This window comes from Cornus florida, unplaced genomic scaffold (genome assembly GCF_030987335.1).
Source record: "Cornus florida cultivar Cherokee Brave unplaced genomic scaffold, ASM3098733v1 CherokeeBrave_3.0.0_Hap2_Chr03, whole genome shotgun sequence".
NCBI lineage: Eukaryota > Viridiplantae > Streptophyta > Magnoliopsida > Cornales > Cornaceae > Cornus > Cornus florida.
This window is the reverse complement of record NW_026775573.1, coordinates 10,897,255-10,923,775: the sequence shown is the minus strand read 5'-3', so window position 1 is coordinate 10,923,775 and position 26,521 is coordinate 10,897,255. Positions and strand designations below refer to the sequence as shown.

At 34.4% G+C, this 26,521-nt stretch overlaps 4 protein-coding genes across 4 annotated transcripts; 2 read left to right on the top strand and 2 right to left on the bottom strand.

Moving 5' to 3' along the window:
- Window positions 1-262: 262 nt before the first annotated feature.
- Window positions 263-6,288, bottom strand: LOC132299456 (protein root UVB sensitive 6-like). The gene is made up of 12 exons (XM_059796070.1): window positions 5,617-6,288; window positions 4,832-4,930; window positions 4,565-4,678; window positions 3,132-3,203; window positions 2,921-3,031; window positions 2,702-2,821; window positions 2,308-2,409; window positions 2,036-2,192; window positions 1,887-1,951; window positions 1,644-1,745; window positions 1,378-1,560; window positions 263-747 (listed from the first exon to the last, which is right to left on the bottom strand). The coding sequence occupies exons 1-12, from the start codon at window positions 5,956-5,958 to the stop codon at window positions 682-684; spliced, it is 1,533 nt and encodes a 510-aa protein (XP_059652053.1). The 5' UTR covers window positions 5,959-6,288; the 3' UTR covers window positions 263-681.
- Window positions 6,289-10,712: 4,424 nt separating this feature from the next.
- LOC132299455 (preprotein translocase subunit SECE1-like) lies at window positions 10,713-11,563 on the top strand. The gene has a single exon (XM_059796069.1). The coding sequence runs from the start codon at window positions 10,777-10,779 to the stop codon at window positions 11,290-11,292; it is 516 nt and encodes a 171-aa protein (XP_059652052.1). The 5' UTR covers window positions 10,713-10,776; the 3' UTR covers window positions 11,293-11,563.
- A 317-nt stretch (window positions 11,564-11,880) lies between these two features.
- Window positions 11,881-14,568, bottom strand: LOC132299454 (prefoldin subunit 2-like). The gene is made up of 2 exons (XM_059796068.1): window positions 14,250-14,568; window positions 11,881-12,522 (listed from the first exon to the last, which is right to left on the bottom strand). The coding sequence occupies exon 2, from the start codon at window positions 12,516-12,518 to the stop codon at window positions 12,081-12,083; it is 438 nt and encodes a 145-aa protein (XP_059652051.1). The 5' UTR covers window positions 12,519-12,522; window positions 14,250-14,568; the 3' UTR covers window positions 11,881-12,080.
- Window positions 14,569-15,026: 458 nt separating this feature from the next.
- Window positions 15,027-26,459, top strand: LOC132299453 (uncharacterized). The gene is made up of 8 exons (XM_059796066.1): window positions 15,027-15,302; window positions 18,032-18,100; window positions 18,710-18,838; window positions 19,972-20,054; window positions 20,178-20,253; window positions 23,815-24,000; window positions 24,779-24,907; window positions 25,864-26,459. The coding sequence occupies exons 1-8, from the start codon at window positions 15,228-15,230 to the stop codon at window positions 26,017-26,019; spliced, it is 903 nt and encodes a 300-aa protein (XP_059652049.1). The 5' UTR covers window positions 15,027-15,227; the 3' UTR covers window positions 26,020-26,459.
- The last annotated feature ends 62 nt before the right edge of the window (window positions 26,460-26,521 follow it).

Sequence of the window (26,521 nt, the reverse complement as noted above, 5' to 3'; positions counted from 1 at the left end):
CTAAGTGTCACATTTCAACTAAGTCTCACACGTACGGGTAAAAGATTGACACATATGAGTTGGTGTGACTCAACTCAATAAAGTTATGGAAGCACATGGTGCCGACAGGAACAAACCTAAGAATTTGGCTTTTCATTTTCTCTTAATATAATAATAATATATCATATAATATCTTTCACCGTACCGGATAACCAGAAATTTTTACGTAGCCGTATGCAATTTGGTGAGACCATGAATTTTTTTTTTTTTTACCACCAAAAGAAATCCCCGAATTTTTTTTTTATTTTTTATTTTTCTTTCTATAACGTGGAAAGCAAAACCCGTTTAAAAAAAAAAAAAAATTACAAATTTGAAAAACAAAAATGGACTCTTTTGTTTTACTGGACTGCTATACTTCACAGCTACGTGGTAACTGTGGTTTTTTTTCTCTCTTCAGCTGAAGATGAAGATCATTCAATCCTCCTTATGGCAAGACAAAGACTATGCACTGTGTGCCTACATTGAGGACTGACCGTTTCTATGACAATATACTCCCATGATTCCTTTGGTGCAATGCGAGCCCATCCAGCTGTGCACGTCGCCTTGTCCATAGAAGTTGTTCTAACGGTCAAAACGAATCTGAGCACCTAGGGCAAGCCAGACGCAAGTTTGTGTAGAGGTCGTGAAGTCTAGCATATCACCTCAATTCACCACTTCACAAAGGCGAGCTCGGCCAGGATTAAGAAGTGATTCGGACATCACCCATCCCTGCACGAAATGAAAATCATTGGCATGTTCATAAGAGCAGCGTAACAATCAATGCAATTAATCAAGTAATGGTGCCAATGTTTGGTCAGTCAGAGCCAATCTATCAGTCGAAAATGATTAAAGGATCAAGGGACTGTGAATACATATTTTGAGTCACCAAATCTATGCTCCATTTAATAAGACGGATGGAATACTGGAAGGGAAGAAAGTTTATTTGGCTGAACAAGAGGAAACAATGAAAGAAGATTGCAAGATTTTACTAACATGACCATATCTATTGAAGTATAAGTTCTTTTCTGAAGGGCATAAAAGGTAAGGAAATAAAAGGAGGGGAGCCCTTTTCTCTCTTTCACTATTAAACTATAAAAGCTCAATTCTTTCCTCCCTCCACCCCAACACCCTCCCACCAAATGGACCACTAGTGTTTCGTGGACCACGTCATGCATGGAAGACCCAAATCACGAGGGTACCAACATATTGTGCCAACACAGATATTGACATTAACAACACATAACTGTTCACCTCAAGAGGAAGCAGTAAATCACATGTTCCCACATTTTAACCAAGTACATTCAACAGCAATAGAAATACTATAAAGTAAAAGGAAGATGTGTTGTTCTTCCCCCCTACCTGTTCCATAGCTATTCTCTTGAAAGGTGCGTATAAAGCTGAGACCATCTTATAAGATTCCACAATATGAGCTTCAAGAGCAGGAGTAGGGGGCAATAACACTGAATGATCATTTTCCTGAAGCTTTCTAGAAGAAGATTGATTCTCATCTGATGAACGAATGATATGCATAAGCACATGAGCCTGTCATGCAAAGGTAAAGTTAGTTTAAACCACAGCTATGTAAAGTTCCTGGTGATATATAACACAAAGAATCGTTGCCTCACATGGAAAGCTGCTTTCAAAATGTCATCTGATTTTGCTTGATCCTTGAGCAATGCATATATATTACGCTTAGAAGGATTGTATGTCACAATATATCTCTCTTTCTGTAACCCAGGAAAAGAGAACATGCATTACTATGTGAGAGGTGTAATTGACAAGCAAGCACAACCATGTGCGTGTGAGAGAGAGAGAGAGAGAGAGAGTTTGCATCTTGAATATCATCTCTCTTTAAAAAGGAGGTATACCTCAAAGACGGGTTCTACGGCAAGATATGAATTTGGGTCTTGGAACGCATCCTTAAATCTTGGTCCTGCCAAACAATTACAATTAACTTAAGCAGAAACAAGTGAATGAATTCTATGATTCACATGAATTTTAAAGGAAATATCCGTACCAAGAACGATGGGCCTGTGTTTTGCCCATGGAAAACTGAATATATTTTCCATCATATTTCCCTCCTGCAAGGTTGGAACTCGGCCTGTCTTAAGGAAGGACTCTACTGCCACAGTGAATCTTGCCCGATTCAGTGTATGCAGCACAACAGATTTTACCTGGAAAAATATAAAACATTGATGCAATTAGAAAATTCAGTCAGTGTCAAAAGAATAAAATACAATTTTTAACATTGAGATGAAAAATATGTATACTGTTTATACTGTGTCAAACCTCTTGGTAAGAGCTGAGAACATATCCACATGAGAGGAGTGCAAATGTGGTAACTAAAGATGGATTTCTTTTTGCAAGCATGATACTCAACCCGGTACCCAGCTTCATAGGAAAAAGAAAAGGTTTACTGAAATTAGCTAAACAGAAATTGCAGTCTGCATAAGCAGGTATATTACAGAATACTACATCAACAGGGAAAGAGTAAAAAGAAAAATGCCCTATTTTAACTTTTTTTATCCATGCCAGGAACACTAACAAGTGGATCTGAACAGAGGACATCAATATCCTTGTCATAATTCCAATTTTCACAAGATATTGGCACCAACTAATATTTGTCTCAATCTCCTAAAGCATAAGCTTCTGGAAATTCAAAAGAGAGATCAGACAAGCATACCAGATCAGCAACATTGCCAACACATTCTCCTTTTGCAGTAACATCTCCAATGTTTTCTCCTTTTGCAAAGGCTTTGTATATTGGAGTACGAGTAGATGTTGATGTGACAGCACCGACATTCTACAAGTAAATGGAGACGAATGTAAAACAATGGAACTAATTCAACCACGCATAAATGATCCTGTATAGAATGAAGAATAAGGAAAAGAAAGAGCAAACCTTAGCCACATTGGCAACACAGGCCATCGGCAGAAAAAGGTGAGGCATAGCTGCAGTTGCCAATTCTATCCCAGCACCCAACTCCATTAGAAGATCGCCTGTAAACCGAAGCTGATAGACTCAAGATTTTCAAGAAAAGTAGTCTTATTAATCAGAATACCGACCAAACAATATTAATGACAAAGGTGAACATCTTCAATTCTAATTTCACCTGTTTCAGGTCATAATCAAATTTCTTCCCTTGCCGAGCAAAAAGCATTTTTCCAACCCGACCAGCACCATCCTATACACATAAAGATATACCATGTTTTTATATTCACAAAATACAAAATCACCAGTAACATCTCTAATTAACCAGTTTTGAACACTGAAGAAAAATTAGTAAAGTCAACCACGGTAGGAAACATGAGAAGACCCTAAAGACTCTGACCAATTAGCAGTAAAATCTTTAAACAACTTAGTACATAAACATTTTATAGCTGGGTTTTAATGCCAAAAAGTTTTAATTACAAATAGATCTTGAGCCATGCATTAAAATTTTCAAATTTTCAAGGAATGCAAAAGAGCATACATAAACTCATCAAAATTAAAATCACCAATAAAAAATCTTCAACTTCCCTTTGATTTTTCCACAGTTCAATTAGAATTGTCTGCTTAGGCACCATTTTGAGACTTTTAGACTAATAAAAACTCTCTGTGAAATATGCCCCATCTGCTACCTTGTGGCAGATTCAGAAGAAAGAAGATGCTTGAGCTTCTAAAACAGAAAACAGAGAAATGGCAATACTATTTGTTTCCAGGTGGAAGAGAAATTCAAGTTAATAAGAATGAAAATAGAGAAAGAGAGATTCAAGCACCCCTTTTTTGATGGTGTTCCTCTTCATTGGGTTTAAGATAGGTTAAACAGGGTAAAGCAGTGTAACGGCTGGGACAATATCTTTGAAATGGGTAAAAGGGGAGGAGAGGGGGGCACCCAGGGTGAGGTAACCAGCTAGGAAGAAACTATTTTGATTATTTACAGGGTTTTCATTTTTGGCTTTTGTATTGATCACTAACTGAACTCTCTTTTTCAGGTGTCAAGAACATGATAAATAATTGAAGTTAAGACCGCATAATCCCACATTCCAATTTGAATGGAACCCATATATTAAAAAAAAATTCAAAAAAAAAAAAAAAAAAAAAAAAAAAAAAACCGGAGGAATTTTAAACTGCACAATGACAAAAGAAATACCTCAACTTTTAGTTACAGATATTGTAAATAATAGAAAATACAAATTCTAAAATGACCAAGCATACTCAATCATTAAAAAACCTAAATTTGCAATTATAAATAATATCATGTAGATTATCTATCCAAAAATGTCTAGAAATAAAATAAATAAAGTAATGAAAGTGTTAAAGTAAATGATGATGGCAGTTTAACTGCCTCATAGTGCCATGCTCTCTGAGTGTGGCAGATCTCAAGTAAGCATAGAAGAAAAACTTACACCAAGAGAGACAGTAACTACTAGCAATATTTATAAAGAGACGCCAAATCCTAATTGGTACCAAAGGCAAAAGCTACCAAAAGCTGCCTCTAAAAATTAATCAATTGTACAAAATAGGAATGCTAGTTCATGCCAATTATATGAAGATCACGTATACCTTCAGAATCCAGTTGATTGCTACAGCTCCCGGAGTTGCTCTGTTTCTGGAGACTCCAACCGAATTCAGAAGTGTTTGTGTTGTAAACACACCCATAGCTCCACCAAAGAAGTGCTAAAATGAACATGGTAATCATTATTACAGCATTTAATAGAAGCAAGACAATGAAGAGCTTAAATAGCCACAGTTACTATATAAATCTCCGCAATTGAGTAGTTTTTTTGTCCTTCACAGATAGCGCTGACAACATAGTTTCAAGAAAAATACCTTCAAAGCCCTCCATGTCATGTATGGCACATATGAAGGGGTAACACTATCGGGGAAACCTTCTGGCACTACATATGATCTTATGAATGACATCAATTCCTGCACCAAATTGCAATACAAAAGAACAGTACAATTCGCTTCAGAAACTGAATATCGTCATGACCCTTTATCTAATATTCCAATCCAAAGACATGAAAATATGCACCTGTACGGGTAAATATCTATAAACAATAAACATCAACATTTTCTCTCTTTTTTCTAATTCTTACATCAAATTTTGTATGTGTATGGTTTACTATGAGAAATTACATAAAGCATTTCTCATGAGAAGCACGCAATGATGATGACCACGATCTTCTCACCAACATCATCACCAAATTAAGTAAGTATTGTGAGTTATGAATTCAATGCAACATTAACACTATCAACAAAATTAAAACTTTAGAAGTTTCAAACAAGCCGCATGACGGAAAAAAAAATATATATATATGCATGAACTGATTACAACATACATAGACTAGTATATATTAATGTTGATCAACATATATAATAAGAATACATAATATATATACTCAATTAAAGTAAAATAAAAATCTTTCCCATACAACGTCCAATTGGTAAATCGCATGCTCACATTCAGAAACACAAGAACAATTGTGTATCACACAAAAACATCAGTGAATTAAGTGTAAATAAAACACGCATAACTAAGTGCATATATGCAAAATATTCAAATTCCGTATAAGCAGATTACATATAACCGAAAAGAAGAAGAAGAAACTGACATCAACAGGTGCCTGGGGATTCTGCAAGCTAATGGCACGGATCGATCCCTTCTTGAATTGCCTGGAACCGGCGTTTTGAGCGAAGTACTTCCATCTCCGGCCATCGATTTCTTCGCAACAGATCAATCTCAAGCTGGAATCAACAAATTGCTCTTCAACGATCCCCAAGCTGGCCTCGTGCGGTCTCAATCCAGCAGCGTTCTCCGCCCCCACCACCGATGGCGGCGGAGCAGAGGCGAGGTTGGCGCTGATTCGGAGAGTCTCGCGGACGAGGAGGTCGTGAGAGGGGGTGGTGGCGGTGAGGGTTTGAGGGGATGAGTTGGAGGGCTGTTTGAGCTTCATTGAAGAATTGGAGTTGAATTGGAAAATGTAGTGTAGGTTTTGAGAATTGAGAATTGAGAATTGAGAATTGAGAATGAGAAGTGGTGGTGGTTTTTATGGAGGAAGTGAGGGCTTTGGTATTGACGAGAGAGGCATTTTCCCGCTGTGAGAAGGAACAAAAGGCAGGTGGCCAACAAACGGAGCTTAAGAGGTAGAGAGAGAAAGAGAGGAGAGAGAGAGACAGATACGTATGCAGAGGGAAATAAAGCAAGTTATTTTTTCAGAGAGAGAAGGAAAAGTGCTTTGTTTCTCTCTCTAGAGGAGAGAGAAGGAGAGAGCAAGAAGTATCTGCTTGTGATCTGGTTACGACTATTATGGAGTCTCTGTGACATCGACCGCACGTGGACACTGAACGATTTGTTGATTTTTTTTTTCAATATTGCCCAATTTTATTAAAATGCCTTTAAAATTATAGAAATAATATTCGCACTATACTTTTTTCTAATTACACCTTCTCTTTTTCTTTTAAAGAAAATGATAAAAAAAAATTCTTAAACCCAATTACAACTCTTTCTTTTTTTCTTTTTCTTTTTTTTTTTCCTTTTTTTACCTTCTTTACTATTTTTTTTTCTTTTTTCCAAAGGTCCTCTCAAAGAAAATAATTTATTCTATATTAATAATTTTATTTTTGGTAGTCAAATGGGATAATTTATTCCATAATAACTTCTTTTTTTTTCTTTTTTTTTTTAACAATCCAAAGAGATATTTATTTAACAAAATTGATTTTTTTTCAATTTTGTTAAAAGAAGTAACTTTATTTTTTTGTAAATTTTTATGGGTTATGTCAAAAGAAATAATTTATTAGATAAAATAACCTTTTTTGTACTTTTTATTATTATTATTTTTTGGGATCTTGACAAAGAGATAATTTATTCAATAAATATATTTTTTTGGGATTTATTACTCTTTTTTTTTATCCGGACAAAAGAGACAATTTATTCAACATAACAAATTTTTTTTTTTTTTTTGGTCTCTTAAAAAAAAATTTATTTGTGTTGTCAAAAGATATTTAAAATATTAAAGATTAGAGATAAGGAGAGAAAATATGAAAGAATAATTGTGTCATTTAAAAAGTAATAATTATTTACTTGTAAAGTTAAAGTTAAAATTGTCATTTCATTTAAGATTGTAGTGCATATGTTGAAAGGTAGAGTGCATATATTGCCTCCCTAAAATTATTTTATATTAAAATACGAATTATATCATTTACCTCTAATTTGTCGTGGCGTTTTCCTATTCAAAATAATTTACTTCTTTGTGTTTTAAATTATGCAATTGCAAACGAGATTTTTGGAAGATCAATATCCAATTTATATCCAAAAATGTTATTAAAATTAAAAGACTAACTCAAATAAATAATGCCAAAAGAATTAACAAATTAAGTCATGCAAATTTTAGATATGTTGATCCTTTATCTTTTAGTTTGATTATTTTTAAAATGTATTTTTTATTTGGCCTTTGATTGATTAGTTCAAACATTAACAATCCGAAAATGATCAATGTATGTTTGCCTTCTCACCGGGAAGATTTTTCTTATCAGTTATTCCTGATGTGGTACAATGATTAAATAATACGTCTTTATTTTGAATTTAAAATATATAAATAAAAAAAATTAAATTAAATTATTTTTATTTTTATTTTTATATAATCTAAGGTTTTTTTTTAAAAAAAAATGTGATATTCTATCATTATGGGTCTAGTATCTCTATAAAATTTCGAGATTTTTGTTTTGTAAAGAGTCCTGGTATCATTATGGATTGAACCGACTTAGCTTGAGTTGGTGTGAGGCACTAAAATCATATGACCTAACCCCAACTTTAAATGGAGAAGAGCCGTTTATTTAGTTGGGCTGCTAGTCCCATCCTTTTTTTTCGGTGCATTTGTCCACAACATTAAAACCCAAAAAGCCATTGTCAAACAACATTGACAGCTTTGCCGCCAATTTTTCCTAATAGCAAAGCACACACTTCGTAAGCACATGACAAACACAAAGAAGAAGCTAGTCATGACATTGGTGCCTAATAGCATCCCCGAAGCGCCCTCTAGAATTAGTCTTTCTGAATTTGCTACGTTAGTATTTTTTAATAGTTATGTCAACATTTTTCATAATCATGTCAGCGTTTTAGAGTCTTCAAATTTTATCTATCGCATGTATTCTAATGGTGCATTTTCACTTTAAAAAAAATATTAGGGTTTTAATATTTTTAATAAATTTTATTTTTTAACTTTTTCCCAACGGCTATATTTATAACAGTGAAGAAAGTGTTTAATTTATGTTACATTTATTTACTTTTAAATTGTTATGAAGTTTATGCAATGGAATATTTATTGTGTTGTTTTATTTTAAAATAAATAATTAAATTGTTTGTTGATTAAATTATTTAGTCAATATATATGAAATCTTGTAAACAATACAATATCTAATATCATTTGATTTATTAATTTATAGAGGTGAAAACAAAGATACATTTTTTTAATAAAAAAATCATATTTTAAAATAAATTTCAATTTGTTAAGGAAAACAAATATAAAAAAAAAAAAATTTGTTTCATTAGCCAATATAGCCATTAAGACACTGTTTGGGTCAGCCAAACAATACCTAAAACTGCTATAATGTCGATAGGTACATTAAAAATTTTGAAAAGGAGAAAAAATCACTTTTTTTTCAATTTTTTAAAACCTTTTTTGGCCCAAAAAAGCCTTTAAGACACTATTTGTGTCAGCCAAACAGTGTCTTAACAACTCTTTAGTTCAATTATTTTGAGGAAAAAAAAAAAAAAAAAAGACCAAAATAACCCAAATAAAAAATGACCAAAATAACCCAAAAATCTAATTTTTTTACTTTTATTTCAGCCAAATATATCTTTACAAACAGTCTTCTGGGCTAAAAAAATACAGGCGGACCTGCATGGCAAGCCCACGCTCACTAACAGGGTTTTCCCGATTGGCCCAATTTTAGCGACTCATAATGGAGTAGTTGGATAGCCAAGATGAGCCCAAATCGCCACGGTCAACCTGCGTTGGAGCTGCTTTAAAAGGTTGTGGATTATGTAAAAAAAATTCAAATTGTCATTATTGACCAAGTTATATAAGATATTAGGGTTACATCGACCAAAGTTAGGTTTATGAAAAAGAGCGCACCTGTGATAATTGTGCATTCATGATAAACTCGTAATTTAATATGTTCGATTTATTAAATGATAACATTGTTTGTAAATTCTATGGACGAGGACACTCTATCATCCTAATCATAGCATTTTCATAAAAGAAATATTGGAGCTCATTTTGTTCCACATAAATGGTAATGTACCTACCCGACCAATACAACTTCCCATGACATGAGGAATAACTTTTTTTTAGATTTTTCTTTGAAAATCTTAGACCAGAGATAGTTTACTAAATAATACCTTTATATTGAATTAAAGTTATGGTTATAGATAAAAGAAATAACTTGAAAATCTTAGACCAAATATAGTTAATCAAATAATACCTTTATATTCAACTAAAGTTATGGTAATAGACAAAGGAATAACAATATATATATATATATATATATATATATATATATATATATATTCCAATTACCAACCTAAAAGAATTGGGAGAACACTTTTTGAGTTAAAATGAGTATATATGTTAACTCAATTTCTGATTTTTTTTTTTAAAAAAAGAGTATATGGTAACTTCATCACCATAGACAAATTCTTTTGTTTTATTATACAAATTCTTTAGATTAATCCAATATTTTGAACAAATTTGATAATCCAAAATCCATCCTATATACTTCAGGTTCTTTGAATAGTTTCAAATGTATATGATATTAACTAGTAGCTCCCATAAGAGTCATCAAATTATTCAAAAAAACTATGGGAAAATATCTCATTTCTATAATTATATTGCTTTATTGCTCAACATTTTATATTTGGATTTCTAAAAAGATTATTTAATTTTTTTTTTTTTTTAATATGTCCTGTTTTCAAGTAATTTTAAAACTAAATATATTTGTTTTGTTTCCCGAATTTATTACTACAATACATAAAATCGTCAAAAATATATATATATATATATCACTGAACAAAATAAATAAATCCTTTCATCAATGTAAAATTACACTAAAATGCTTTGTGTGTGTGTTTGTGTGTGTAGGCAGCTCCAAGGAGGGGTTCTCTGACATCTATTTTCTTGGGTTGCTGAGGCGGAATGGATGAGAATAGGCCCACCAACTCAACCTGCAAATTGCGAAGAGGATTTGAGGCCTGTGGGCCACAACTCTTATTTGAGCTGTTCATGAACACTGCCACAGGCCATAACATGCAACGACAAATTGAAATTTATTTAGACTCACAAATTAAATGGGCAATTTGGAGTTATGCACTAAAAATTAAAAACAAAAACATATATGTAAGAAACATATATGTATGATGTTTGAAATGTGTCATGATATTTTTTTTAAAAAAATTTGTGTTTTGGAACCATTGATATTAATTTAAAATAATTTATAATATATTAAATTTTTTTGACCAAATTTATATAACCAAATTAATAAAATTGTATATTTTGATATTGTAATGGAGGAATTAAAATAAATTTTAATTTTTTTAATATAAATTTTTATTATCAAATATGATCCAATTTTTATTCAAAATACTCTTATAATAAAATGAGTGTTTTAATATTGAAAAAAAAAAAAAAACATAACCATAAAACATATGGCATGTCCAAACACGTAACTCCCAATTTGTTCTCATAGTCATTGTTCTCTCACATACATAGATAAAAATGGCACTTGGGCTCTCCTTTCCAATTCCTGTATCAGCCTTCCCAACATCACCCAAAACCACTCAATCAAATCTCTCTGCACAAATCAAACCCACTCCCATTTGTACCCAATTCATCAAATCCACAACAATCACGTTTAGGAGGAGAAAATTCTTGTTCTTCATCAAAGCCATCGACAACAACGAGCTTGAGTCTGAATCCGAAACTGCAAGTGCCCAACAGAGCGCTTCAGCTGATCCACCACAACCAGATAGTCTATCGGAATTGGGTTCGGAGATCAAGAAAGCGATGAAGGAGAGAGAACAGAGACAAGGCAAATATGGAGACTTTTGGAGCGGAGTCACTGAGGAAGTCAGAGAGATCGAGTGGCCGGCTTTTGGGAAAGTCTTGGGAATTACGGGGGTCGTGCTCGGCGTCATCGCCGGCTCGAGTGTCGTTTTGCTCACTCTCAATGCCGTTTTGGCCGAATTCTCCGATCGGGTCTTCGCCGGAAGAGGGGTTCAGGATTTCTTTTAGTTGATAGGAAGAAGATAAGGAATTGGTTTTGGAGTGATTTAGTGTGCGAGGTTCTAGCTCCCTCACCCTACCCTTGCTACTCAAATCAGGACAAGTGGAAGGGAAATTTCTCAATTTTGTGGGCCACAATAGGTGGGTCCCATGGCACCCTTTTAGAGTTGAATGCCAAGAAGCTTTTCAGTATTCATCCTTGTGTGTAATTTTGTTTGACCGATCTGTCTGCTCTCACTTTTTTTTCCATCTAAGAACACTATTTAAGCCCTTGTACGCATTTCGGTCTCATTGGAAACAATTTGTGAGTCAATGTTTGACCTTAATTGCTGCTATAACTAGACATACTTTACAAACTAAGCTAATTGACACCTTATTGAGAGGAGAACTTTTGATATGTTAAAATTTAGATAAGTACCGTAGTAACCTAATGATAAAATGAGCCAGAAAATTTCAATAATCTTACTAATTATAGAGAAATTTTTAATATGTTAGCTTTATTCACATTTCATATTATGGAGACCCATTTAAGAATTTAATTTTTTTGTTACCTTAATAACATTCGGTTCACAATAGATGCTCAAAACTGGAACAGCCTAACCAGAGAAAAGCAAATGCCAATGATCTTCCAACTAATTGAAAACAAAATCCCAGATTCATATCTGTTACAATCAATTAACCTGATTGACCAAACGCTCAGGGTTTAAACATCCTGATACATAAAACAAGCTAAATATTCTTGAAAACAGCATCCGGGGAAATAACATTACAAGGAATATGAAAAACACAAGACCACTCTATTCGTTTGCAGGACCTACAAGAACACCCTGTGCAGAGCCTTCCTTCCTGCTATTCTCATCATTCACCTCATCAGCTTTTCTAATCCTGATTTTGTATTTAGCCTCAAAGTCGACAATTTCCTTCTTCTTCTTGTCCAATGCTTCATGAAGCCGAGCAATTACCTCCTCAAGCCCCTCCTTGTTGCGCTGAACAGCAGGCATGACCTCTTTAATGGTTCTCTCCACTAGCACTCCTCCAATCATCCGGTAACACTTCCTTGAAGGATCGAGTGGTTGAATGGCATTGATCACCAATGAGTGCTCACTCACTTCTATCTCCAGTTCAGTTATTTTTGAGTAAATTTGGTTGATTTCAGACCTCATGGAACCATATATGTTGGCCACAGCTTGCTCATTTATTGGCTCCTTACCACCACCTTCAGCTTGCCCAGCCATAGCTCTGATCAAATCAAGAAACAACGAAGATAAATCAATCATTACTGTAATGCTTCCACGCTATGAATGGATCAACAGATGGCTGCTTGCAGATTCTTTGTGCAATCCGTAAAACAGATTACTCAACAAGAATTTGCTAATATGAAAGACGTTCAAGTGATGTGTAAATGTGCATACAAAAACTATCTGTACAAGTTTTGTCTTGCTTTCAACCAGATAATGAGTTTGTAATGAGTTAAGGTTCCATCAGGGTAAGTAAGGTTTCTATTCAATGAGAAGATTATTGCACTATTCTGAATAAAAAGCAAAATTATCAATCCTTCTCGATGATTTCACCACCTTTCTGGGAGAACTGAGAAAGTAAGCACGGAGGCTGCAAAGAAGGAAAAAGGAAGCATACACCACTAGAATAGCCTTACCAAAAAGGGACCAGAACACCAGGAGTACGGCTGCAAACGAGCCAAGCCGAGATGGCATTGTAACCTTGTTTGAGCTTGGCTCCAATGTGCAGCAAGTGTGTTTGCTCTTGGCTTCTCTATAGTTGAGGAAGCTCAAGCTGGGTTAAATTAGCTCATTTGACTTGGCAAACCGAGCTTGAGCTCAAGACTGATTATGCAGTAATGAATGCTCTAAACCCTTAATGCCCAACTCTCTCTATGGCCTATCATATTTTTATAATTTTATTTAGAGAAAAAAGATAAGTGGAGCGTCAATATCATCAGCTACTGTTAAGTATACTGTTAGATTACAATTGCTGTTTAAGTATCATGTATCATAGTATTAGATTACAATTGCTTTCCAGGATGCTGCCCCATTATGCCTTGTGGCTCGGTCAAGATGGGACATGAATGAATTACATGGATGATTGATGGGTATGAAGAGATGTGAAACTTAAAAGGGAAAATGATAAAAATGTGAACTTTTGACCAAAATCTGACGTGGATATGAAAACACGCTATTCATTTGTCCAAATTACTCTTCGTTTCTTCGAATACCACCTGCATGTAAGTACTACTTTTATGCATATAAGTATCACTACCATTTTTGTGATCAAAGGTATCACTCTTGTGATAAAAACAACTACTTATAGGTAAGTATCATTTTTGTACAGAAGTACCACATTTGTGCACAAATATATCACTTTTTGTTTAGAGCATTTTGATTACTTGATTTGCAAAAACATAATTCCTGTGTTACTAAAACAAAATTGTAATCCAACTTAAAAGTATGGTGGGCGATGCTAAATGGAAAGTTTAGTGGCGCCACAGACTCACAGAGTTCCTAATTGATGAAAATATGTGGTAAAAAAAAAAACAGTACAATGATGAAAATATGAAATTGTATGTGCACGGGGAGGCTCATCCATTTGCCCAATAAAAGATTTCTCACCTGACATCTCTTTTGCGTAACATTCTGACCAAAAATGAATATGTAAAATGATACACATATAATTATTATTAGTAATAAAATGAAAATTGGACCAAATCAAATCATATAATTCAAATCAAATCATATACTTCAGTTCCGTTCGATTTTGAATTTAAAAATTAAAATTATTGATAACAGTTCAATTTCAATTTAAAGGACTTAGACGAACCAATGGAACTTTTAGTATAAATTAAATATATATTTGCATATCAGTAGGGTTCTAAATCAGTAGCAGTCGCATATCATTTGCAGTTGGAATATTTCAAGGATAATTAGTTATATATAGAGAGAGAGAAAGAGCACCTGAAAGATCCTGTTGACAAAATCGATAAACAGAATGAATCACCAACAGAAATTTGCAGAGAAAAAGCTTCGATCTGTGGTCGCGAAGAACTCTAGGGTTTCAGATTCTGGTCACACAAATACATAACAGAGAGAGGATTGAGATGAAAACCAAGTACGGAAGGATTGATCGATCTGTAGCCTAGCAACAAAGGTGTAAAAGGAAGAAGAATCGCCCATGAAATCGCCTCCAACGAGCTGCGCGAAGAGAGAGAAAATGAGGATGAAGGGCCTGTTTGGAAAGAGGTTAGATATTGGTTTGAGTGTACTGAATTTTTTTTTTTTGGGCCCATATCATGGTTGGGTTGGAGTGGGCTGATATGAAATTGAATAGTGTAGGGACAGATATTAAATTTGGGTTAAAATTTGTATCACCAATTTATTGATACTGGGTGACATAACATGCAAAAATGATATCAGCTCAAAACAAAACATATGAACTCTCGTCTTTCACCGTAACGGATAAGTTAAGTAGTTAATTATCAAATTCTTTCGAATTTCTTTCCCCCAATTTCTTTACTTTATAATATATATTTTTTTGAAATCTCTTCAACTCCGCTGTCCTACACAAGCCAATTTCATTTTGAAATCGATCTGATTCATATAAAGTCTTAAAATTCCTAGCACAATCAAATCAATATTAAAGCTTTTAAAATCACGAGGAGTTAAGTATAAGTACAATCTTTTGAATTTATCAAAATTCCAAGCCGAACTTGGGAGGAGTAAAATGGAAGAAAATATAAAAATCCGAAGCTATTTAACTATTATAAAAATTTAAAGGTCTTTTATTGTAATTACAATAATATTCTCGCGAACAAAATAAAACCTCCCCCCGATTCTCACGCAATCAGATGAAATTGTACCCTTTCGACATCATCAAACAAGTCAATTCCTTCGTCTCCCTGCAATTCATTCACTAGAATTCCTTAAACAAACAACATGCAAGGAGACGACGAACTCAGCATAGAAGAACTCGCTTCGAATCTCTCTACTTACAAAGAGCAGCTTCAACAGGCAACTACTCAATCCCTCCTCTCTCTCTCTCTCTATATATATATATATATCTGTATATGCATTGATGTTTATCATTTTTTTTTCCCTACATTTTCGAGATGCTTTCAAATTATTCATTCATTTCTGCTGAATTAGGGTGTTTTTAAATTGCCATTTTAAAAAATTGAAGTTTATACATTTTCATTCTATGTATTTAGAGCAATTCTGATGTGACAGTTTGATGGTTTAAACTGCTTGAATTCACAATTTCTTTTATTATCAAATTGTAGACCTCATTAAAGTCCTTAATTTGACATCCTTGAATTCCTCTACGGGTTGTTTGGATTATTGAAGCAATTTTATTTATGATGCTACAGTGTTGATATTGAGCTGAGACTGCTTAGTGGACTCTTTTTAATCTCTTTGGATTTTTTTTTTTTTTTTTATTCCATTCTGGTAATTGAATGGATGGTTATCGCATAGTCTTTGTTGAATTAGCTAGGGCTTTTGGAAGCGAAAGATTAGGGTTTGATAACATGCAGTATGGTATCTCTAAACAGAATTCCTTTAAGGGTTGTTTGGATCATTGACTCAATTTTATTTATGATGCTTCAATGTTGATATTTAGCTTAGTTAGGGCTCTTTTTCATCTCTTTGAATTTTTTTTTTATTTCATTGTGGTAATTGAATTGATGTTTGGCACTTATACCTTTGTTGAATTAGCTATGGATTTTTGAAGTGAACGATTAGGGTTTGATAACATGCAGTACGATATCTTTAAACAATGAAAATACTATCGTCGCATATTTTACTTGCCTTTTAGTCTGTGATGAATTTGTTTGCATTAAGCTATTTGATGTTCTTACTTTTTCGTATTCTATTTTGTTTAATCGTGTGCCTATTATTTACTGTTTTTAATTCATCATCTGACTTGGATTTGATTTTCATGGTGTTTAGATAGTTAGATCTAGTTAGACGACACATAAATTATTAAATTACAAAGAAGAAAGTGATAGTATTAAGACTTTTCTTGGAGTGCTAATATCATCTCCTTGAAGAAAGAAGAAAAAATTTCCACCACCTTTATACTGAGAGGTTGTAGCTTATTTTCATAAAGCTAAGATTAGAAGTTGCTGTCAATTATAGACTACAAATTTACCTTGGGCATTATAACAGTGATACTTGGAGATAGTATCCTGGTAAGAGTTAATTATGTTCTTAATAATATGTGATGACCCTGTGGGCGGGTGTGCCGTGGGCGGGTACAAGACACTGGCAGGCTACCACACTGGGCGAGCTACGGGTGCACAATCCCACATCGCCTGGGTAAGGGAAAGGCGAAATGCTTATATATAAGTGTGTCACTCCAATTGGTATGAGGCCTTTTGGGGTAAAACTCAAGAGCAAAACCGTGCGGGTTCAGGCCCAATGCGGACAATATCATACCATGTGGTGGAGTGGGTCGTTACATAATACCAAAAAAGTTATAGAAATAATCTTGTAACTGCCAACATATTACACTATTTAAGTTGTCCTTGAGAAGATGATAGGTCAACTCATAGATGCGATCTTTAGATATAGTCAGGGGAACTAGGAACTTCACTTGGAGCCTGGAGGGACCGAATTAGTGTAATGATAATGGATTTTTTTTTTTTTTAATTATATAATAAGTAACAGAATATGTATTTAATATAATTTTATTATTTAGTATTATAAAAGAATATTTAAAATAATATTACTTATAAAATTAAATGTATTTCTGCTATGAATCTTAAAAAGAAATGAAAAAAATTATTAAGAGGACAAAGCAAAGTGTAAAAGAATTGAAATGTAAATTAAAAAAAAAAAAAAAAAAAAAAATTATTTACATAGATTAAGATGCTAAATCATGCAAGTTGATATTTTACATACATCCAATACATAATTGGATGCATGAAGATTGGAATTTTTCTTGTGTAACATTATGATAAAACCTTATACTATATGTATATACCAAATCCATATGTATACTGTACACGTACATACTGTACACATATGGATATGTTCCTATCATTATAATTTGTGTATCAGTAACATTGTGATGAATTTATATGTATACATGTGATAACATTGTATGTGATAACAACAATTGTAGGTAAATGTATGTACTGATAGAGAAACAAATACAGATTTGTACATAAACATATTGATTTAGGTTGGTTAGATGAATGCAGTATATTTATATGCTTAGAACACTGGTAGAGGAAGAAGCCCAAGTTCTGGACCATGATCGAACACGAATATTAGGCCAAAAGTTTGAGCAAACCATTGCAAGGTTTACCGTAGCTCATAACCCATTTGGATTTTTGTGGGAAGAAGAATTAATGTGTAGGATTTTGCTTAGTTCATTATTGATTTGGATGTCAAATGTCAATCAATGGTAAAAAAATAACAAAATTAGTTCATCATCATGACCATAATAGTGACTTTGGACCAAGAATTTAAGATATTTTTGTTGTGACACAAGTTTAGATATGTTGTTCACTTATATTCATGCTATATGTATTCATTGTTAAGCATATACTTTTGAGTATATATATGTATATATATTACTTATCAAAAAAAGAGTATATATATGTATATTTATTAAAATGTCTATGTAGGGTAGATTGTACTACAAACTTGTGTTGCTGTTAATTTTGCATGCTTTATGTTGTGGTGGTTGTTATATTTTATTTTAGTTGTAATTGTGACTTCGGCCCATGAATCAGGTCAGAAATCTTTTGGACGACGACCCTGGAAACTCTGAATATGCTGACATGGAAAGGGAGCTTGTAGAGGTGTGATCCTTACTCAACTTATCCTCGTCAATTTGTTTTATTTTTTATTTTATTTTCTTAGTTATAAAACTTCCTTGGGTATTTTGTTCTGTTCCTTTAACTTGAAATGCATGGGGTTGAGCTTGTTTTTGGATATTTGTTTTGAGAGAGCAGTGTTCATATTCTTTGGGCATAAAGGGATAATATTTGACTGTAGGTGATTGTTTGTTGTATATGTTTTTTCTGTTATTATTATTATTTTATTTCAAATATTTCCCTCTTTCTCAAATAATCATCTTGTTCAAACCAGCAACATCAATTAATTGCGAATTACTGGAGAAGATTGTGTTTTATTCTTGGGTTTAGAAGGTGAGGACGCTATTCATGTTTAAAAAGAAATCCTTACACCTGGAAATGAGAACTCTATGGAGCTAGAAACTTTATAAAGGTGTCCATCACTTGTATCTTGGTTCCTGTGCAGGTGTGCTATGTGTTGTGATGGCCAGCCTGCCTTCTCCTGATTTCGGATGTTCAGACTGCGTTTCTAAGTTTGAATTCAACTATAATTTGGCCTTTTTGATGTTATAAATATTTTATTAATTTGGACTTGGCTATATCTTTTGGGTCCAGGTGATTGCTTTGACAGAAGAACTCCTGAAAACTGCAAAGCAAAGTGAGAATTCTGGTTTGAATATTGGGACAAGTGCTGATGTCTCTCCTGGTTCGCACTATTCTGGGGATACCTCTCAGCATAATTTGGTAAGTATATCTTATATTGCCGCTTACCAGAATTGAAAAAAAATAAAAAAATCTTGCACTCGCTTCAAATTTGTTATTTTTGTTTGTTTGTGTTGGGTGGGAAATATGCTTTATCATTATGTCTCCATGAAGGTAATATGTTGCTTCTGAATGGAAAAAACATAAATTTGACAGCTTTCATGCAATAGAATAGACAAGGCACAATATTAATTTGGATTGTGTGGAGTTTTAATAGATCTAGTTAGAAAATGTTTTACAAAGCTAGTATACAAAAGAATACAGAAGGTTAGGTCTGTCCCAAGTGCTCTCTCCCAAAGGACCCTGTTGTAGTGGGACCAGAACTAGTATGTCCCTTTTAAGTATACAGAGAATAAAATGAGCAAATTTTGTTTATATATGTGAGAGTTCCTAGAGGTTTTAGTCAGGTGAAACACTTTTCTTTGTCATCAAGATTTGCTAGACTTTCACAAACATTATGCAGGCATGGAAACAATAGTTTATTCTCATTAGCATGCGGCAGGGGTTCTGAACTTACAAGAAGTTGACTTTTGAGTTTGAGAAACAAAACTTTTGTTCATTTTTATTAAATACAGAACTATGACGATAGAATAGAAATTCAAGAGGAGAAGGATGAGGATCCCCAAAGAGAAAAAGTAAAAAAACGGCATTGAATACAAAAGAAGAAGATATTTTCTTCCAAGACAATCATCAATATATGCAAAAAACAATTTCTCATGTTTGGGAAAATAATTTTGTTTCGTTGTAATAGTATTTCATTGTGTACCATGTTGCACCAAAAAGAAAAGAAAATCTATATCTTGTTACATTGGTTATTTTACGTTTGGATAATGAAGCTGCTTGATGGCCATTCCAGGTTTCTTCTCATTTATTATATTGTTAATGTTATTAGCTTTTGCATTGTAGCTGGTGAAAATTAGTTGTTTCACTTCTTCTTAATCTGTTTATCTAGCATATAATATAGTTTCTTTAAAAGCTAATTTTTCCCCTTCAAATAATTCAACTCTAAGCGGGTGATTAAACTGATTTTTCATGCACGTGTCCCAATATCAGCTATATATCTGTCTTGCATAGGTGCTCATATGACGTTATTTCCCCCTCTATTTTGCAATCAGGAATTAAGAAGCATCCATGATCATTCTGACAAGTTCCCTATTGGCACCAAAGTTCAGGCTGTTTGGAGTGATGATGGGGAGTGGTATGTTAAATTTAACTAGGGAGATTCAATTTTTAGTCAATTTACGTTTTCCATTTCTTCTTAATTTCATTTATTTTACCATTTTCCTTTTTGTTGTCTGTGTTTGATTAGTTGAATGTTCAGGTATGATGCAACGATTGAGGCACATACTCCAAATGGGTATTATGTTACTTATGATGGATGGGGTAACAAGGAAGAGGTAAGATGTTCACCACTACAGAAGTCTTGCTTTGCTCAACGTTTTATATGTTTGGAAACACATAAATTGTAGAATATATGACTTTCTCATCTGTTGGTTGGTTTCACAAATCTACAGAATTGAATTTATGACGTAGTTTTTAAGTTATTAATGGTAATTAGAGGAAGCAATAAGTTGTTAAAGCTGGTTTAATGACCCCTCCCCGACCAAAAAATAGAAAGAGAGTAATGCTCAACCAATGTGCATGATTTAAATTTTTTAATAAAGTTTTTTATTTGGATATAATCTAGTGGTTATGATAGAAATCTATCTATGCTATTGAGCACCAGAAGAAAAAAAATATGGTGGGCTATCTTCCCCCATGAAGCTCATACTCCGTTTGCTTCATGACCCACCATCTTTGTCATGTGCATCTCCCAGTACACAACCACCCCCCCCCCCCCCCCCCCCCCCCTCTTCTATCATCCAAATCCCTTTTCCCCCTATGATCGTCATTATTTTACTTTGGTGATTTGGTTGTCCAACATAACTCCCAAACCTTTGTCTGGATGGTGGCTTCTGGGGAAGTGAAGGCTGAATACTTCCATAAAAGGAGAATACTCACTAAAGCCAAAATGGGGGTAAAATGGCGCTGTAGGTAAAAGGTGCACATAACAGTGTGTTAAATAAAATAAAGAAGAAGATGAATTTGAGTTCCATGTTTACAAAGAATCCAATGATAATTGTTATGTTAGTCACCATAGGACTTGCTTACGTAGAATCACACGACCAATCGGGAATGGGAACTCTTGAAATCAGAAACTTTTGGCAGACAACAATTTTAATTTTAAAAAGAAGAAGAAGAGATGTACCTAAAGAAGAAAAAATAATTAGATAAAACAGCTATTATAATCATGTTTAAAAATATAGCGCAACGCTTGGTAACTTTGACCCAGAGAACCAATCTTGTAAGTTTATTTAGGAAGGACAAAAAAAAAAAAAAAACTTGTAAAATTATTAAATAATCCTATGGCTGTAAGTATTAAGTATTAACATAATGCCTTTGTTACACAGACATATGATTTCTCAAATCAAAAAGGGTTAGAACCATGCTTGTTCGGACGAACCCCACTGAAAATAGTCGTCATTGAAATTTATGTTTCGAGGTTATGTTGATTTTCTTCCTTGCACAGCTGCACTAGGTTCTCTGTGGGAGATATTCCTTTTTCTCAGCCCTACTCAATACTTTTGGGGCTTTCTACAAGTTGTAATTCCTTTATAATCGTCCTTGATTCTCTTCTCGTAATGATCAATTTTGGAATTCCAATTGTTTTAATATAAAATATGTTGGAGTGTCAGAGCTTGATTCTTTTACTGAGCCCATGAAGGAAGGTTATCTATCCTCTTCTAGCATGACTGTCTGGTTTGGAGCTTCAAGCTTTCAGCCATGTTTTCTTCTTGCTGGCCACAATCTGAAACCTTTCCAAGCTGGTAATATGACATAGTTCTCAAAGGTGCCTCCTAAGTTAAACCTTTTGCTTGGTCAGTCGCTGTAAGTAGGATGGAGCACTGGTGAGTTTATTTAAATGCAAAACCCTTAGAAGGATAGATCCCTTTGGAAGTGTTTGGAACCCTTCATTTGCTTGCCTCTGCAAGTACTGCAATTGGTGCCTGAGGCATGCGCATCACGTGTAGGAGGGCTGGGGATACCGTTGATCATATGTCCGTCCATTGTCCATTTGCCTATAATTTGTGGGAAAATTTTTTGTTTCTTTAGTTGGGTGAGATGTGTTGCCCGTCTCTTTGTTTGTTTTATCATGTCTTTTCAAGACTTGGAAAGCATTGGAGACAAGATTAGTTAGAGGGCCGCAATCTTGCCAATATTTTGGTTCTTTTGACTCGAGACACACTGCAGTTTCTTGGACTCTTATAATCCAAGTAAATTTTATTTATTTTTTAAATTAAATAGATAAGGTAAAAAATATATATTTAAATACTTAGAAGAAGAAAAAATCAATGTAACAGTTCCCCATGACCCTCCCATACTAGGGCTTTCAGAAGTTGTTCTCATGGACTTCATATTAGACGGTGGAAAGCCGTACATGGTTGTAGGCTACAGCTACATGTCCCAGTTGTATCTTAGAAGTATGTTGACATATCCCAACTGTATCCGATTTAAAAATATATATATTTTAAAATTTTGGATAATTTTGAATTGTATCGGACACATATCTAGCGGATACGTTTTGGCATGTGTCTGATACTGCCACGACGATGCTTTCTAGATCAAATCATCTTTGCTCAGTAGTTCCTTTAACATGCTTTTGACTTGGTTTTGCAAATGCTTAACTAACCACTAGGTACTGATAGTGCATTAGGATTCCGGCCCAATCCACACTCTTGGTGGTTTCTATAAAGAGGGAAGTCCTCTTAAAGGAGAAAGAAAATGTAAGGCATTTAACCATCACTTCAGTGATGTTGATTTACACGGGAATTGTGAAGTAACTTTCATTCCCACAATCCATCACCCTTGCGAAATCATTACCTGTGGTTTCATATCCGTAACATCATGCCTGCTTCATTATGCTAGTGGAAAAGGGGATATCTTGAGAATATTGCTCAAGGATCTGCACACTCAAGTTCCTCGAGGAGGAGGAAAAGAGGTAGGAAGAACGAGGCAAAAGACTATTAATTCGACCCAGGGTTGTGTTACGTCACTACCATTTGATTCTTAGTTAGCAGAAGTGCAATTATGGTGGGAGGCACATTCATTATTAACCTTCACGAGACAATCGTATAGATCGTCTGTTAAGGTTGATATGGAAAAGCAAGTCTTCCTCGTGACTCATTTTTGCTGACCCTCACAACAAGAACTATGCTAAGGTTTGTTTTAATTCCTCCCTCTGGTTTTGGTGTGACGCGTACTGTGGTAGGTCCTAAAAAGCGACGGAGAACTCGTGTAAGCCAAAGCATGGTGTGGTGCTAGTAGTGCTGTGTTGTGATCCCAACCAGGACAAGGGGTATATATCTTGACCTGGAGGCTCGAAAAAAGAGCCCGACAGAGTGGGGTGAAAGGGAGCATACTTACGACCCTAATTCGAAGGGATTGGGATATACACACTTTGACCCAAAAACTGGAGCAAGTAAATGACACGTTGCACAATCATGCCACGTAAAATATTCCTTACACCTGACATGTGTTTGGATTACTAGAAATAGCACAGTTCCTTGAAGCAGGAGGATATTCAGAGCTTCCCTCCCTGGCATTTTCTTTGCCTTCATTCTCTCCTCCATCCTGCTTCATTCCTCCTTCCTACTCGTGATGGAGCCCCATTTCTTACCCTATTCCTCTACAAGTTCCTAAATTAATGCATGAGATTGTGCATTTTTTCAAAGGACTTTTTATGTTCCTTTTTTGTTAAACCCCCCCCCCCCCCCTTTTCACTTTTCCCTTCTCTTGCTCACTCTTTTTGTTGTGGTTATTTATTCTTAGGTCTATCTATCTATGTTGTTTGTGTGTGTGTTTATATGTATATATATGAATGTGCATCTTATATTACTGACAGCTGCTGCTGATTCCAGGTGGATCCTGCTAATGTTAGGCCAATTCAAGAAGGGGCTGTCAATGCTTTGCTGGAAGCTGAGAAGGAAGCTGAGGCCACTAGACAAGCTATTAAGCGGAAGATTGCACAAGCTGCTGTTGTGGACTTCCAGTCAAAAAGTTTACCAGCAAAGCTTCGTATAGATCCTAATGATCCCGAGGATGTGGTAAGTTTGTTGATGTACAATTATTGATTACTGACACAGGAATAGTTTATATATATATTAAACTTCATGGATTTGTTCTTGTTATTTTTCCCCATTCTGAAAATTATTGTTTTTTCTTTTCTTCGCAATCGATAAACTTGAATAATCTTTCATCCACTTGTTTAAGATTTTTTGGTTGGCCAAGTACACAATTTCGAGTCAAACTCCAGAAAATGTGTTTTTAATTAACAACCTAGGGTGCTTTGGTTTAAGATTTTGGGGCCCCCTTTAAGTTTTGATTTTGTTAGCTGCCTGGTTTGCTGTTCCAAGAATAGCATTCCATAACTTGGCAAAAACAATAAAAAGAACCTTCTCTGTTTCCCCAATATAAAGATCTTTCTCCATTCTTTTAATCTATATTTTTCTTCAGTTAGGAGTCATTGCTTGTGCAATGGTATGAGTTATCACTAATTAGTGTGGGGTTGCAGTATGAGTATGAGAGTAGCCACTTTATCTGGATAGTGCCAATTGTTAGGCCTATCTCCATACTTGCCCTCCCAAGTCCCAGACCCACATAGTCGGGATATGCACCGTCTTCGATTGATTTCTTCTAATTAATTATTCTTACAATTTTTTTCTAGATGTACTCGCATTTTTAATGAGCGGACTTGATTTTCTCTTGTTCTTGCACTGATTGATTTAGTTTATGTTTCTTTAGTTCCTAGTTTTCCTTTTTTATTTTATTTTTGGTAAGTTAGATTTGCTTTTGTTTTTGCTTTCTAAAATCTAAAATTTACAGAAAGTGACTAAGCGTAAGAAGATTCATGCTTTTAAGTCAAAGATACGGATGGAGCAACTTGAGGTCACACAGAATAAGAGGCAAAATGCTTGGCAGCAATTCCAGACAACCAAAGGCCGTGCTAAGAAGGTATGCTTGGCAACCATTTTTGAACTTGCAAGTTGCATTATCTGATCTTGCATTTAACCTTGACAAACAATGGGGAAGGTTGATATTAATTGTTTGTAATCAATCTTGCATGCCACAGTACTAGAAGTTCTAGGTTCAATGCCTCTGCAGAGTTCGCTCTCTGTTCTCCCTTTGGGACCCATAAATGGCGAAATTTCTTTACTTCTGATCCTGCAAGAGTTAACATGGATTTTGTTCAATTGTTATTGTTTAATGTAGATATACCCCAGATATAAAGGACACAAAGAAGTCTGATACAACTACAACTACCAACTTTTTTTCCCAACTAACAAAATAAATAAAATTTTAAGTGCTACTAATTGGGGAAAAAAAATGTTGGTCTTTGAACACTTCATGTTTAGTGTTTTCTGGTTAGAACTAAATTCTGTAACAATTTCATCTAAACACTTGGCATAACCCCCTACTCTAGCTTCATTGGTTTAATATATTTTATAGCATACATAATAGGAGCTCAATCTATCCAGTTATTCATTCATTTTATGGATCATTTATGCACAAGCATCAGCTTAATTAGTTTGGTATGTTGTAATGTGTCTCTTAGAAATTTTATGCAAGTGCACATCTTTGACTTTCAGGGGGGAATATAATGCGTGTAGCGGTGTTGAAATCCGATTTGTGCACCTTAGTTCAATAATTCGATCAATAATAAGTAATAACCATATGTACCTGTACCATATGGGTGGTACCATACGCCTTTTTTTTGGGTAGCGCCTTTTATGTCGTTTTAATTCTATTGCCCTGTGCGACACATGCGAAGCTTTGCATGCTGTTTTAGCTTTCTTGATATCCTTTCCCTATCTCATGAATTTATAAACAAATTTTGATAATCGATATGGGATTTAAGCACATAAATTGCTGATCAAATTGACTCGTGTAATTTCTTTTTCACATTCTAGATCGGTTTCTTCTCGGGGCGCAAGCGAGAGAGCATCTTTAAGTCTCCAGATGATCCACAAGGTAAGGTTGGCGTGACCGGAAGTGGGAAAGGTTTGACGGAGTTTCAGAGGAGGGAAAAGCACTTGCATCTCAAGGGAGCAAATGCCGAGGACTAGATAATTGAGTTGCTGTTCATCTTTCTCTGCTGTTCATCTGCTTTGTCAATCTTACTCGCCGCCACAGTTTGGCATAGAGAGTATTAGTGATGCAAAGTTAATGTAGCCCACACCACAAGTTAAAAAATCTTTTCTACTAAAATGATGTCTTAGTTTTTGCTTTCTCTTGCCTCTGCGTGGAAGGAGACAAATGGACATTAAACATGTAATATTTTTGTGAATATAATTCGATGACTAAACCTAGAAAATAAGAAAATTGAAAATGCTTACCAGCCTACATTATGGCATTAGTATTTCTATGCTAGGAACTTCTACCCCCAGAAGATGTGGGACCCAGCTTCCTTGCTCACGGGATTCCATCAAATTGTGTTACCTTATTATGTATAGATATTTTATGTCTTACGTATTCTGGTTTTAATTTTTATTTTAAATGGTCTACATTGTTTAATGTATAGATATTATTTGTCTTGCACATTATTTAGGAACCGTTCTCGTGATGATG